Below are 15,195 nucleotides of genomic sequence, written 5' to 3' on the forward strand. Positions count from 1 at the left end.
GTTAGCATCTCAAAACCTCAGTTTTCTCATATATAAAATGACATGTTAAGAAATCCATCTCATAAGATGTTTATGAGTGTGAAATGAAACATATAAAGCATACTTGGTGCAAGAAATTCAGAGTTGAGGACATAGTATTCAATTAAAGCTGATTGATTTGATCACAATTATTAAAGTTCCACCAAGATGATAGTTAAGATTTTATACATCTACAAAATATTTACATGTAAAGAAGTGAGAGTAAAAACAGTGTTTTTACAAAAATTTAATTAAAAGTATAATGCAGCAAGTAAAAAAATATTCAAATGTTCCCTTATACCACAGTTAACAGACCGTGAGTAAAAGGAGTGGTAGATTCTCCAAAAGGAAGCCTTTAGCTACTTAACTGAAGACTTCAAAGTATTTATAGATATATGCTTGTTATTTTGTGACATAGCAATTTGTATTATATATGTATTAGACTAACCATAGGTAATTGCATTTTTGCAGGTTGAAAACAATCATGCAACCCACAGATATTAGGTTCATATGCATATAGCTTTTATGAAATAAGATACCAATTTTGAAGTTTTTAATTTATAACCTCAACAATCTTATGTGTTTATATAGCTATACATATGTGATGTATATTTATGAAATCATTGGGAAGTCATCCTCACCCACCCACAAAATATTGAAATATTGAATATTGCCTACAAACCTTTAAAAATTTTCTACACCCTTTAAATTTAAAATATTGCCTTCTCCCACTTCTAAAAGTCCTTTCAAATTAATTAGGATATCAGGGAATTTCTTCAGATGGCCAGATGGCTTTTCCACAAAATGTCCCCACACCTGAGGAGTAAAGAATCTAATCAGTCTTGCTTGTTTGCACCTTGCCAAAGATGCAGTTTTGCTCACTGTATGTTCAGTTACCTTCAATGACCTGTTATGTTGAAAATCACAGGCTAAGGTAAGTTCCTAGTACTACCATCTCTTTAATGCTAATAACCAAAAATGTACCACAAGGAATATTCTTAAACAAATAATGTGATCTACATACATTCTGATGTTTTCTAAATACTGGAGAAATATGAATAACTAGCCACATGTAAGATTTTAAAAGAATAATTTAAGAATTGATCCCGTTATAACAACTTAGAAAATAAGTAGGATCAAGGACTCCTGTTTTTTATATTGTCTCTGGTAGCAAGGCTAATTGTCTTCTGTGTTCTCTGCGAGGTTTTTTGAGATTCAGAATTACCAGTTCCACATTCCAGGAAGTTTTCTCTTGAGGGTTCATCTGAATTGAAGTGACCCTCTGCCTTAGCTTTCACAGTTCTTCCTTGAAATTGGCCTGGTGGCAGACATGCCATCTGGATTGAAATTGATTGAGCAAATGAAAGGGAAGGACCAGATAAAGTTAACAGCTGCTAGAGTCAGTGTCTCATATTGCTTATTGACTCAATATTGGCTGGTGAAAGACAGACATGCACCTGCTTGTGTCTCTGTTAGATCACAGAGATTTGATTGTATAGATAAGGAATGAATAATGATTCCTTTGTAAGGCTTTTCTAGATTTATTTACTGATATTGGTATGGGTAAAGCTCTTAAATTTTAGTTCGGATAGCTTTTTTACATGTTTTATTCATTCAGATGTTATCCTTTCTGAACAGCCTTCCCCAAGTCTACTTGTCAGAAATAGCATGTAGTCTCTGCACCTACTGTCAATGCACTTGATGCTTACCTGCAAAACAGTAATTGTCTGCATTATCTGTGTTTGGTATTATATTTAAACTGGTAACATTAGACTGAGAAACTGTTTCTAGCCATCTTGTAACCAGGTAGAGAGCCAACAACAAGTGAGTCAAGAAAAAGATAAGGAAACCAATTCTTGATCACACTGAAACCGGATCATGCTTTCCCTAAAGCTCTATCCTAGATTGTTCAATTACATGATTCAGTAAATTATCTTTTTACTTAAGCAAGCTTGAGTTGGGTTTTCCCTATTGTGGAGGATACTGCCCATGGTTATAGCTATTTTGAGATATCATGAAAGACCTACAAATGGGCCTTCCTCTCATTAGACAGTGATCACATTAAGGGCAGATTGTGGTTTTCTTATGTCTATATATCTCCATTGTCTAGAAAAAGTCATGCAAATAGCAGATTATTTACTGAAATTGTCAATATAGGATGGGTTAAACTAAGAAGGAGTAAGAGGCAGTCTTTTTATTTGAGAAACCAGTTTAAAAACTTCAGTCTACTTGTCTTGTATTTGTTGTTTAGTTGCTAAGTCATGTCCTAGTCTTTTGCAATCCCATTAACTGTAGCCTGCCAGGCCTGGGATTTCCCAGGCAGGAATACCCAGGGATTGAACATGTGTCTACTGAACTGGCAGGCAGGTTCTTTACCACTGAGCCACTTGGGAAGCCCATCTTATGTTTAGGCTTTTACTAATTTTTAATGATGACAATAGAGGGAATATAGTGGGATCAATAAGAGAAGAAGAGAACATCGGTTTTGGAGAAAATATTAGGTAACATTAAACGAAGTTGGAGTAGTATCAGGAACTGCTCAATAGTAGAAATGTGAATCTGGAAGTCATGAGGGCAGCAAACACACGGTGTCAGAAATGCTTGTATCTTACAAATCTGGGTAAAAGTTTGAAGCCACGGAAGATAGTTTGCAAAAAGAGCAAATTAAAAAGGAACAGAGATCCAAGAATAGAATGTTGGGGAACATCTATTGGTAGGTGAAGAGAGGAACAGAGCCCAATGAAGAGGAAGGAGAACGGACAATTAGAGAAATAGAAAAGGGACTTAGAGAGGTCAACAAAAAAGGCAAGGGGAAAGATAGGCAAAGGAGACTTATTTCAAATGCCTTTGATCTTCATAGCAAAGCATTAAGAAAAGGTCACATATAAATAGTGAGAGAAGACAGAAGTAAGATTTAGTCTTGAAAAAAGTACAAAGATATGAAATACACTTTTCAAGAAATGTAATAGAAGAAAAGTCTGTTAGAAATAACCAAGGTTTTGGCTTAGCAGCATAGAGAACACAGCTGAGGTTAGAAAGCATGCATTTGAATGGCATTAAATAGCTTCACTTTAGTGTCTGCAATCTAGAAGTGGGGGTGAGAACTTGAATAAACATCCTCCCTTGGGTCAGGATTTACCCATACAAGGGACTACTGGATGAAAGGATGGTGGAAGGAAGGCACTAGCAATTCCACCTGAACCATTCCTTCCTGTCTCACTCTCAGACTAAAGATAAGAAGAAAGAAAAAGGAGATTAGGAGGAGGCAGATAGTAACGCTGGGGATCTAGACTCTAAAAAGAAAGACAAACTCATTAAGAATTAAAGAATGGGAGAAGAAATACAAGAGTATGTGGTCAAAAAAGGAACTTTTAGAGGTAAAGATCATTTTTTAAAAATTTACGCTTTAAACCAGTGTATTATTACAACAAGTTAAACTGCGTTTTCAGAAACTATAACACCATATCATATGTCCAGATCACCCCTCCCTGCTCTGTCCAGGTGATGCTTCTTTTATCTTCTTCCATCAGGTTTTTCATGTTTGTCTCTTGCCATTTATCTTATATTCCTCCAGGCATTATCTTCCATCTTATTGAATCTCAAGACCTCCTACAAAAATTTATCTTTGTTTCTGATCATTTATCCTGTTCAGTTCATTCATCTTTGTTGTGGTCTTTCTATGTTTTAAAATGGTTACTACTCTAGTTTTACAGTATCTAATAATAACACTAAATTTTGTATTCTCCAATATTTAACAAAGAAAATAGTCATGAAAAATGGAGTTATAATATTAAAATCTCTACAAGCAGCATATTGGTATACATATCATATATCATTTCATCTGAAATAATTTTTAATTCTTAATAGATAAAGCTTAGATTGTACAGCAAGATTGGGCTTCCCTGGTGGCTTAGACAGTAAAGAATCTGCCTGCAATACGGGAGACCTGGGTTCAGTCCTTGGGCTGGGAAGATCCCCTGGAGGAGGGCATGGCTATCACTCCAGGATTCTTGCCTGGAGAATCCACATGGACAGAGGAGCCCAGTGGGCTACAGTCCATGTGGTTGCAAAGAGTCAGACATGACTGAGTGACTATGCACATACAGCAAGATTAGATTACTGGTTTCTTTGACTTAGTAGTGATATAACCTGATGTAGTCAATGAATGAAATAATCCAGTTACCCAACTCTGACAGGGAGGGGCCAACGCAATATAGTCCTAAATGTAACCAGTCAAATATAAATTCCCTGCATTTAGTCAGCTGCAGTATTTGGATTTGAGGATGGAAGACAGTAGCAACCACCACTCCACTGAACATCCATCATACCCAACTTTTCCTTTTTTTCTGTGTTATTGAAAATATGTGTGAAACAGCTTCCCTCTTCCCACACAATAGCCTTCACCCACATGTGTGGTAGATTGGCTAGTCTTCCACAGCCTGTCTTTTCCATAAAAAAGAAAATAATATAGTGTTGCCATCAATGATAGTATTACCATAACACTAACTACCATTTCTTGGTACTTACTATAATTCAGTCAGTCTGTTATGTAATTCACATACTTGCCTCATAAGTACCCCACTTTATGCATTAAAAGGAAAGCAAAACACTGATCTACTACTATAGAAGGGGTCATCAGACCATAGAATATTATACAGATGTAAAGGTAAGCTCTGAATGAAACTTTTAAATTGCTTTTAAATGCTGTAGTATTCTAAGTGTAGTCTGGATCAAAATTTCAAGGATTCTGTTACTAATAAGTAAGTAAGTAAAAACAAGCAGTCCAATCTTTCTAGAAATAACGTGTTTTGATTTTTCAAAAACACCAGACTGTATTTCAAGAAAATGAAATATCTATATCAGATATGGTGCCATAACTACAACATGTCCATAGTATTGTACCCAACCGTTACTGTCTGCCTCCTCCTAATCTCCTTTTTCTTTCTTCCTATCTTCAGTCTGAGAGTGAGACATGAAGGGACGGTTCAGGTGGAATTGCTAGTGCCTTCCTTCCACCATCCTTTCATCCAGTAGTCCCTTGTATGGGTAAATCCTGACCCAAGGGAGGATGTTTATTCAAGTTCTCACCCCCACTTCTAGATTGCAGACACTAAAGTGAAGCTATTTAATGCCATTCAAATGCATGCTTTCTAACCTCAGCTGTGTTCTCTATGCTGCTGAGTCAAAACCTTGGTCATTTCAAATAGGCTTTTTTTCTACTACATTTCTTGAAAAGTGTATTTCAAATCTTTGTACTTTTTTCAAGGTACTACTTGTACCTTTTATGGTAGACTCCTCAAACCATCTTTCTAGTTATAAGACTTACATTCAGAGCTTGAACATCATTTTATAAATTAGTTTCCAGAAAATATGACAATATCTAAGTTTTCCTTTTTTCCTTGTTATTGAAAATGTGTGTGAAATAACTTCCCTCTTCCCATACAACAACCTTCACCTGCATCATCCTGAAGAGGAAAAGAAAAGGGAAGGGAAGTGGCAGAGAAGTGGGAAAGGAATGTATTTGCCTTACATAACTAAATAAGGGAGGGCAGGAAGTGGTACATTTAACAAGGAAGAATTTTCTCTTTCTTTAGAGAAAAGATTTTCTCCATCTCTAACCCAAAAAAGAAAAATGGGTTTACCATTAAATTCCTCTTGACCACATCTTCCTGTGTTGCGCATCCTCTCACGGGATTATAAATTTTAGTTAATATTTCTTTACATCCCTTTTTTTTTTTTGCATCTGGTCTGGTTATTTTTAACTTTTCAACAGAAGAACAAGCATTTACAATTTAGGGAAGTTTATTTTAGAAAAATAATAGTCCAGTTAGCTTAAAGTAAGTAAAGCACAAGTGAAATGCACTGATGTTTTGAAAAAAAGACCTTTATATAATCCATTGACATGCCCAATGCCATTAAAGCTGGCTTTCAAGTACATAAATACTCATTTTTAATTGCTATCTGCATGCATTCTGTGCAATGCTTCTTTACTAGCATATGAACTGTTAGTCCTCTGATTACTTATTTTGTGTTGATATTGCAATTGTGGTGATGATATTTAGAGGTACTTTTTAGTATAAGTAAGCAAAATCATTAGTATAAACGTGAGCTATGTAGAGAACTATAATGCTATTAAATGTTATAATTCTGTATTTTTGTTATGGCAACGTATCTGACATGGATATTTCATTTATTTGAACCATAGTTATTTTTGAAAATTTGAAAAATTTATATTGAGATAGTCATTCTTTCTATAAAGATTAGACTGTTCACTTTTAATTACATATAAAGTAGTAACATTGTGTGTCAAATTGAAATCAGGTTAGTATTTTAGATTGTTAGAACATTTAAAATCAATTTAAAAGCATTGATTCATAGTTTACCTTTGATGTTATTATTTTAAAATATTATTGTGACTCAGAGTGATTTAAAGCAGATAATGATTAAACAACTAGAGACATAATTTATATATATGCTGCATATATTTCTAGGTAAGAATTATTAAATGAATCATCTTTGTATTTTGATCTCATTAATAAGAACTTAATAATGGATGAAGATCAATGAATGAAATAAAGTTCCTCCCAGTAATCTCCAATTAAATTTCTTTTTCTATTAGACTTCCAGCCCCTATTTAGCAATTCCACCTCTATAACTTAATTTCAAATCTTACTGGTTTTTGTTCTTCTATTTTTATGTCATCTACCTGATAGCTTAACTTCAGCCCATTAAAGAAAAATCAAAGATCACTTCCCTTTCACTCTAGATACTTGAATTGGATCAGAGACTTCTAATTTTATTTTGAGAGTTTTCTAAAACTAAAAATTTCTAGAAAAACTTCAATATAAAGCCCCAGAAAAATAGCAAATCCTTCTTTTAGCATATTAAACCTTTATGTTGTATTTTTATATTTGAATTTATCTTCAATTCTTCCTGCTCCAAAAATGGTAGCATTTTTCAAACTCTCCTGTAAAATGTACCTAAGAAGGTTTTAGAAATATTGCAGAAACATTGACATAATTGTTACCAATTGTCAGTATTTTATGATCAGATTATTTGTCTATTGAGTTGATGTTATGAAAGTGAGAGAGAAAGACAAGATTTAAGAAATTAAGCCAAATATGAAAAAATACTGTCATAAATTAATCATGTTTTTCTTTTAGTTTTGTAATTTTGTCACTTCAGAATCTAGCATTGTTCCTATGATTGATTTTTCAATAAATGCAACATTGACATTTGTTTGGAGGAAATGAAGACTTGCTTGGCTATACTTGAAGTCCATTTGGGAACTAATGGTACTGATATTCACATATTGTGATTTTTTTTTTTTTTTTTTTGCAGTTTTACTAAAGGGAGGAAAAAAAGAGGAAGAAAAGCCATTTAGAGACTGTGCAGATGTATATCAAGCTGGTTTTAATAAAAGTGGAATCTACACTATTTATATTAATAATATGCCAGAGCCCAAAAAGGTAAAACCAGAAGTGTTTGTTTATGAGATGTAAAGCAGATCCTAGTTGAATTGCTGAATAATCAGATTGATTTGTGAGCTTTTAAACCGAAATTATATATGCCTAAGCCCTTTTCTCCCAAAGATGCTCTGTTTCCCAGGTCCATAAAAGATGAAAACCCAGTTGTACAGACCGCATCCAACCCTCATGTGTCCTATCCCTATTTCACACGCAGTTTTCCATTTACCCTCTGCTCATTCCTAGGATATCCCATTTGTTCATAAATGCTTGCCTTATACAGATTATATGTTGAAGGTACATACTTCAAGCTCATGGGAATAACTTAGGAACCATCTTCCAAAGTCCCAAGGACACAGATGGTACACATCATCTATGTTCAAATACTGTGGAGAGAGAGCTAGGGACATATTTCCAGAACCTCTGCTCTTATTAGGGTAAAGAACGATATTCTATCTTAACTCATAATCCAGAAAGGATTTGCTTTACATATTTACCTAAAGGACTTTGTTGGAGGATATTTTTTATCAATATATTGAACAGGATCCAAAGTATACTTTGAAGTAAGAAAACACTGTCTTGCTGTTATATCTCTTCTATATATACTCTTTCTTCCTATTTCTTCATTAAATCATTCATCCATTCCTTCATTCAATACATATTAAGTGTATGTCATTTATTTGTCAGTAAATGACTAGAGACATAACATAAAACAGTTCCCAATGTAGTAGTGAAGACAGATTAATATGCAGAAATTGTAATGTACTGTAGAAGTGCAATGATAGAGACTGCAGCAGAGTTTATGGAGAGTCTTGAGGAGAACTCTGTTCTTCAACATGTGAAAAGCTTTAACCAGATGCTCAAGACCCCGAGAGGACCACCTATCCTTGCAGTGCTTTATCCTCAAAGGATGGAACAGTCTTTTTCCTCTCATTGCCCCACCTAATGGAGAAGGCAATGGCACCCCACCCCACTACTGTTGCCTGGAAAATCCCATGGACAGAGGAGCCTGGTAGGCTGCAGTCCGTGAGATCGCTAAGAGTCGGACATGACTGAGAGACTTCACTTTTCACTTTCATGCATTGGAGAAGAAAATGTCAACCCACTCCAGTGTTTTTGCCTGGAGAATCCCAGGGACAGGGGAGCCTGGTGGGCTGCCGTCTATGGGGTCGCACAGAGTCGGTCACGACTGAAGTGACTTAGCAGCAGCAACCTCACCTAAATTACCAGTTCTGTGTTCCCATTTTTTCTAGCTACTATGCACACACTCTCAGAGGTTTTCTCTGATTCCCTCAAACAACTTTGCATGACTTGCTCACTATCAGAGTTCTACAAGGGAAGGATTTTACTTTTATCTTTTACTTCCCGGGACCCAGAATAGTTTCTGGAGCATAGTAGTCCTCAGTAAATATGCACTGAAATGGATGAATGAATAGATGACCTGCTGATGATAATGTCAACACTTCTGTATAGTATATAGTAAGTCAGCCTAACTTAGTCATTCCGACTGTTCATTCCCTTTGATAGGTGAGGGAAGTACCTCTTGGCTTGCCAGTTGTCACACAGTTGTCAAGAGGCAAAGTCTGGACTCTACCAGCCCAGCTGATTCCAATGAGGATTAGAGGGTTAAGTTAGCTCAATAGTTTTTCCCTCTGCTGGGACAAAAATTTTCTTCTGAAAAAAAAAAAAAAAACCTATACTGTGCTGTCAAAGTGAGCAGAAATAAAGACAGTACAGCGGGTAAAAGAGCTGGCAGACAGTTATGTACATTGCTTCCTGGGTTAGCTACTAGAGAAGTTTGATTTCACTGTATTTCTTTAGGAGCTTCTGTGAAAAATTTCACTGAATCAGGTGTACCATGTCTTTAAAAAAACCCAAAAACTGTGAAGGTATTATAGCAAGTTTAGGAGTAAAGTGAAAGGGTTAGTTGCTCAGTTGTGTCCACCTCTACAATCCCATAGACTGTAGCCTGCCAGGTTCCTCTGTCCATGGAATTCTCCAAGCAAGAATGCTGCAGTGGATTGCCATTTTCTTTTCCGGGGGATCTTCCTGACCCAGGGATCGAACCCGAGTCTCCTGCATTTCAGGCAGATTCTTTACCACCTGAACCACCAGGGAAGCGAGGAAAGGGTAATTTATTGTAAAAAGCAGCCTTTTGAATCCTTTGGATCATATGACATGAAACCTTCCTATTCTGCTTGCTGATATCTTAAAATCAGACTTAAATTCAGTTCATACATATGCACAGGCATGCTATACATGCCCACACTGACACATCATACAGAGAGCATGTAAAGTGTGTCAGAAACTGCCCTGGAGGAGAGAACCCGAGCTAATGTAAATACTTCATGCAATTTACCTGTAGTTCTTCCCAAGACCTGATAGAAACCCCTAAACGATTATCACTTCCCCTGTAACATAGTGACTATAAAGTTAACTAAAAATATTAAGTGACCCTCCTTTTAGACTCTTAATAATTATTATCTATGAATATAAAAATAAAATGTTTTTTAAAGTTTTTAGATTAACTTTCACACTTTAAGAATTTTTTTTTTCAGTCCATCAACACTAGCACATGGTCCTTAGTGAGGGCATTACAAGTAAAGTTTGATCATTCCATTAAATTTAAGTTATGCAATAATCATAACTCTATTCTAGTTCAGAATGTTTTGAGAAACAAATAATTCTCAGACTATTTGCAGAACTGCTGCTACTGTTAGGGTGGAAGAAAAGTATCTTATCTTAACTCATAAACTTGAATGAAAGTGAAAGTTAGTTGCTCAGTCATGTCCAGCTCTTTGCAATCCCTTGGACTGTAGCCCACCAGGCTCTTCTGTCCGTGGAATTCTCCAGTCAAGAATACTGAAGTGGGTTGCCATTTCTTTTTCCAGGGGATCTTCCCTACCCAGGGATTGAACCTGGGTCTCCTGCACTGTAGGCAGAAGTTATAAACTTGAATAACAATTTATCAACTTAAATGAATTTGCTTTTTTTAAGATTTACATAAAAGAGTGGGTTAGAGGATCCAGTTCACTAGTTCAGTGACTTCTATGTTGGGTTTCAGAAACAGCATGATTTAAATTTATGCCTCTGCAAAATGATGAATTTTGCATATTAGAGAGCTTCAGTATTGTTCTTTTTTTTTTTTTTTAATTTTTTTATTAGTTGGAGGCTAATTACTTCACAACATTTCAGTGGGTTTTGTCATACATTGATATGAATCAGCCATAGATTTACACTTATTCCCCATCCCGATCCCCCCTCCCATCTCCCTCTCCACCTGATTCCTCTGGGTCTTCCCAGTGCACCAGGCCCGAGCACTTGTCTCATGCATCCCACCTGGGCTGGTGATCTGTTTCACCATAGATAATATACATGCTGTTCTTTTGAAACATCCCACCCTCACCTTCTCCCACAGAGTTCAAAAGTCTGTTCTGTACTTCTGTGTCTCTTTTTCTGTTTTGCATATAGGGTTATCGTTACCATCTTTCTAAATTCCATATATATGTGTTAGTATGCTGTAATGTTCTTTATCTTTCTGGCTTACTTCACTCTGTATAAGGGGCTCCAGTTTCATCCATCTCATTAGGACTGGTTCAAATGAATTCTTTTTGACGGCTGAGTAAAATTCCATGGTGTATATGTACCACAGCTTCCTTATCCATTCATCTGCTGATGGGCATCTAGGTTGCTTCCATGTCCTGGCTATTATAAACAGTGCTGCGATGAACATTGGGGTGCATGTGTCTCTTTCAGATCTGGTTTCCTCGGTGTGTATGCCCAGAAGTGGTATTGCTGGGTCATATGGCAGTTCTATTTCCAGTTTTTTAAGGAATCTCCACACTGTTTTCCATAGTGGCTGTACTAGTTTGCATTCCCACCAACAGTGTAAGAGGGTTCCCTTTTCTCCACAGCCTCTCCAGCATTTATTGCTTGTAGACTTTTGGATAGCAGCCATCCTGACTGGTGTGTAATGGTACCTCATTGTGGTTTTGATTTGCATTTCTCTAATAATGAGTGATGTTGAGCACCTTTTCATGTGTTTGTTAGCCATCTGTATGTCTTCTTTGGAGAAATGTCTGTTTAGTTTTTTGGCCCACTTTTTGATTGGGTCATTTATTTTTCTGGAATTGAGCTGCAGGAGTTGCTTGTATATTTTTGAGATTAATCCTTTGTCTGTTTCTTCATTTGCTATTATTTTCTCCCAATCTGACGGCTGTCTTTTCACCTTACTTATAGTTTCTTTTGTAGTGCAAAAGCTTTTAAGTTTCATTAGATCCCATTTGTTTAGTTTTGCTTTTATTTCCAATATTCTGGGAGGTGGGTCATAGAGGATCTTGCTGTGATTTATGTCGGAGAGTGTTTTGCCTATGTTCTCCTCTAGGAGTTTTATAGTTTCTGGTCTTACATTTAGATCTTTAATCCATTTTGAGTTTATTTTTGTGTATGGTGTTAGAAAGTGTTCTAGTTTCATTCTTTTACAAGTGGTTGACCAGTTTTCCCAGCACCACTTGTTAAAGAGGTTGTCTTTTTTCCATTGTATATCCTTGCCTCCTTTGTCAAAGATAAGGTGTCCATAGGTTCGTGGATTTATCTCTGGGCTTTCTATTCTGTTCCATTGGTCTGTATTTCTGTCTTTGTGCCAGTACCACACTGTCTTGATGACTGTGGCTTTGTAGTAGAGTCTGAAGTCAGGCAGGTTGATTCCTCCAGTTCCATTCTTCTTTTTCAAGATTACTTTGGCTATTCGAGGTTTTTTGTATTTCCATACAAATTGTGAAATTATTTGTTCTAGTTCTGTGAAAAATACCGTTGGTAGCTTGATAGGGATTGCATTGAATCTATAGATTGCTTTGGGTAGAATAGCCATTTTGACAATATTGATTCTTCCAATCCATGAGCATGGTATGTTTCTCCATCTGTTTGTGTCCTCTTTGATTTCTTTCATCAGTGTTTTATAGTTTTCTATGTATAGGTCTTTTGTTTCTTTAGGTAGATATACTCCTAAGTATTTTATTCTTTTTGTTGCAATGGTGAATGGTATTGTTTCCTTAATTTCTCTTTCTGTTTTTTCATTGTTAGTATATAGGAATGCAAGGGATTTCTGTGTGTTAATTTTATATCCTGCAACTTTACTATATTCATTGATTAGCTCTAGTAATTTTCTGGTAGAGTCTTTAGGGTTTTCTATATAGAGGATCATGTCATCTGCAAACAGTGAGAGTTTCACTTCTTCTTTTCCTATCTGGATTCCTTTTACTTCTTTTTCTGCTCTGATTGCTGTGGCCAAAACTTCCAACACTATGTTGAACAGTAGTGGTGAGAGTGGGCACCCTTGTCTTGTTCCTGATTTCAGGGGAAATGCTTTCAATTTTTCACCATTGAGGGTGATGCTTGCTGTGGGTTTGTCATATATAGCTTTTATTATGTTGAGGTATGTTCCTTCTATTCCTGCTTTTTGGAGAGTTTTAATCATAAATGAGTGTTGAATTTTGTCAAAGGCTTTCTCTGCATCTATTGAGATAATCATATGGTTTTTATCTTTCAATTTGTTAATGTGGTGTATTACATTGATTGATTTGCGGATATTGAAGAATCCTTGCATTCCTGGGATAAAGCCCACTTGGTCGTGGTGTATGATTTTTTTAATATGTTGTTGGATTCTGTTTGCTAGAATTTTGTTAAGGATTTTTGCATCTATGTTCATCAGTGATATTGGCCTGTAGTTTTCTTTTTTTGTGGCATCTTTGTCAGGTTTTGGAATTAGGGTGATGGTGGCCTCATAGAATGAGTTTGGAAGTTTACCTTCTTCTGCAATTTTCTGGAAGAGTTTGAGTAAGGTAGATGTTAGCTCTTCTCTAAATTTTTGGTAGAATTCAGCTGTGAAGCCATCTGGTCCTGGGCTTTTGTTTGCTGGAAGATTTTTGATTACAGTTTCGATTTCCTTGCCTGTGATGGGTCTATTAAGATCTTCTATTTCTTCCTGGTTCAGTTTTGGAAAGTTATACTTCTTAAATTTTAAAAAAAATCTAATATACTGAAGCCACAAATGCTAAATATATGCTAGATTAGACTTGTTAGATTTGGGCCTAGAGAAAAATAGTAGCCCAGACAGATTAGCGATAATATCAATACAGGCATGTAAGAGCAAATTTTATCACTATAGAAATGGCACTTATATTTCTTCAGAGGAAGAAGGAGAAATTCACATGTCATTTGTACTGTCATTGGGTTTAGTTTAATTGGAAATAACAGCAGAGCATGGTGAGAGGGAGAGATAACTGACCATAAGGAAGGAAAGACTTTGGACTTCTTTTTTTTTTTTTAATTTATTTATTTATTTTTTCAGTGGGTTTTGTCATACATTGACATGAATCAGCAATAGATTTACACGTATTCCCCATCCCGATCCCCCCTCCCACCTCCCTCTCCACCCGATTCCTCTGGATCTTCCCAGTGCACCAGGTTCGAGCACTTGTCTCATGCATCCCACCTGGGCTGGTGACCTGTTTCACCATAGATAATATACATGCTGTTCTTTCGCAACATCCCACCCTCACCTTCTCCCACAGAGTTCAAAAGTCTGTTCTGTACTTCTGTGTCTCTTTTTCTGTTTTGCATATAGGGTTATCGTTACCATCTTTCTAAATTCCATATATATGTGTTAGTATGCTGTAATGTTCTTTATCTTTCTGGCTTGCTTCACTCTGTATAATGGGCTCCAGCTTCATCCATCTCATTAGAACTGGTTCAAATGAATTCTTTTTAATGGCTGAGTAATATTCCATGGTGTATATGTACCACAGCTTCTTTAACCATTCATCTGCTGATGGGCATCTAGGTTGCTTCCATGTCCTGGCTATTATAAACAGTGCTGCGATGAACATTGGGGTGCACGTGTCTCTTTCAGATCTGGTTTCCTCAGTGTGTATGCCCAGAAGTGGGATTGCTGGGTCATATGGCAGTTCTATTTCCAGTTTTTTAAGAAATCTCCACACTGTTCTCCATAGCGGCTGTACTAGTTTGCATTCCCACCAACAGTGTAAGAGGGTTCCCTTTTCTCCACAGCCTCTCCAGCATTTATTGCTTGTAGACTTTTGGATAGCAGCCATCCTGACTGGAGTGTAATGGTACCTCATTGTGGTTTTGATTTGCATTTCTCTGATAATGAGTGATGTTGAGCATCTTTTCATGTGTTTGTTAGCCATCTGTATGTCTTCTTTGGAGAAATGTCTGTTTAGTTCTTTGGCCCATTTTTTGATTGGGTCATTTATTTTTCTGGAATTGAGCTTCAAGAGTTGCTTGTATATTTTTGAGATTAATCCTTTGTCTGTTTCTTCATTTGCTATTATTTTCTCCCAATCTGAGGGCTGTCTTTTCACCTTATTTATAGTTTCCTTTGTTGTGCAAAAGCTTTTAAGTTTCATTAGGTCCCATTTGTTTACAGAAAGAGAAATTAAGGAAACAATACCATTCACCATTGCAACAAAAAGAATAAAATACTTAGGAATATATCTACCTAAAGAAACAAAATACCTATACATAGAAAACTATAAAACACTGATGAAAGAAATCAAAGAGGACACAAACAGATGGAGAAACATACCGTGTTCATGGATTGGAAGAATCAATATTGTCAAAATGGCTATTCTACCCAAAGCAATCTATAGATTCAATGCAATCCCTATCAAGCTACCAACGGTATTTTTCA

At 36.2% G+C, this 15,195-nt stretch overlaps 1 protein-coding gene across 2 annotated transcripts in view; it reads left to right on the forward strand.

Moving 5' to 3' along the window:
* ANGPT1 (angiopoietin 1) overlaps positions 1-15,195 on the forward strand; it is a 299,442-nt gene that overhangs the window by 222,555 nt on the left and 61,692 nt on the right. For both annotated transcript variants that reach the window (XM_043880018.1, XM_043880019.1), the window contains exon 5: positions 7,360-7,487. In XM_043880018.1, the coding sequence (XP_043735953.1) occupies positions 7,360-7,487 (128 nt within the window). The remainder of the gene's footprint in view (positions 1-7,359; positions 7,488-15,195) is intronic.

The sequence above is a fragment of the Cervus elaphus genome, chromosome 21, assembly GCF_910594005.1.
Source record: "Cervus elaphus chromosome 21, mCerEla1.1, whole genome shotgun sequence".
Lineage (NCBI taxonomy): Eukaryota > Metazoa > Chordata > Mammalia > Artiodactyla > Cervidae > Cervus > Cervus elaphus.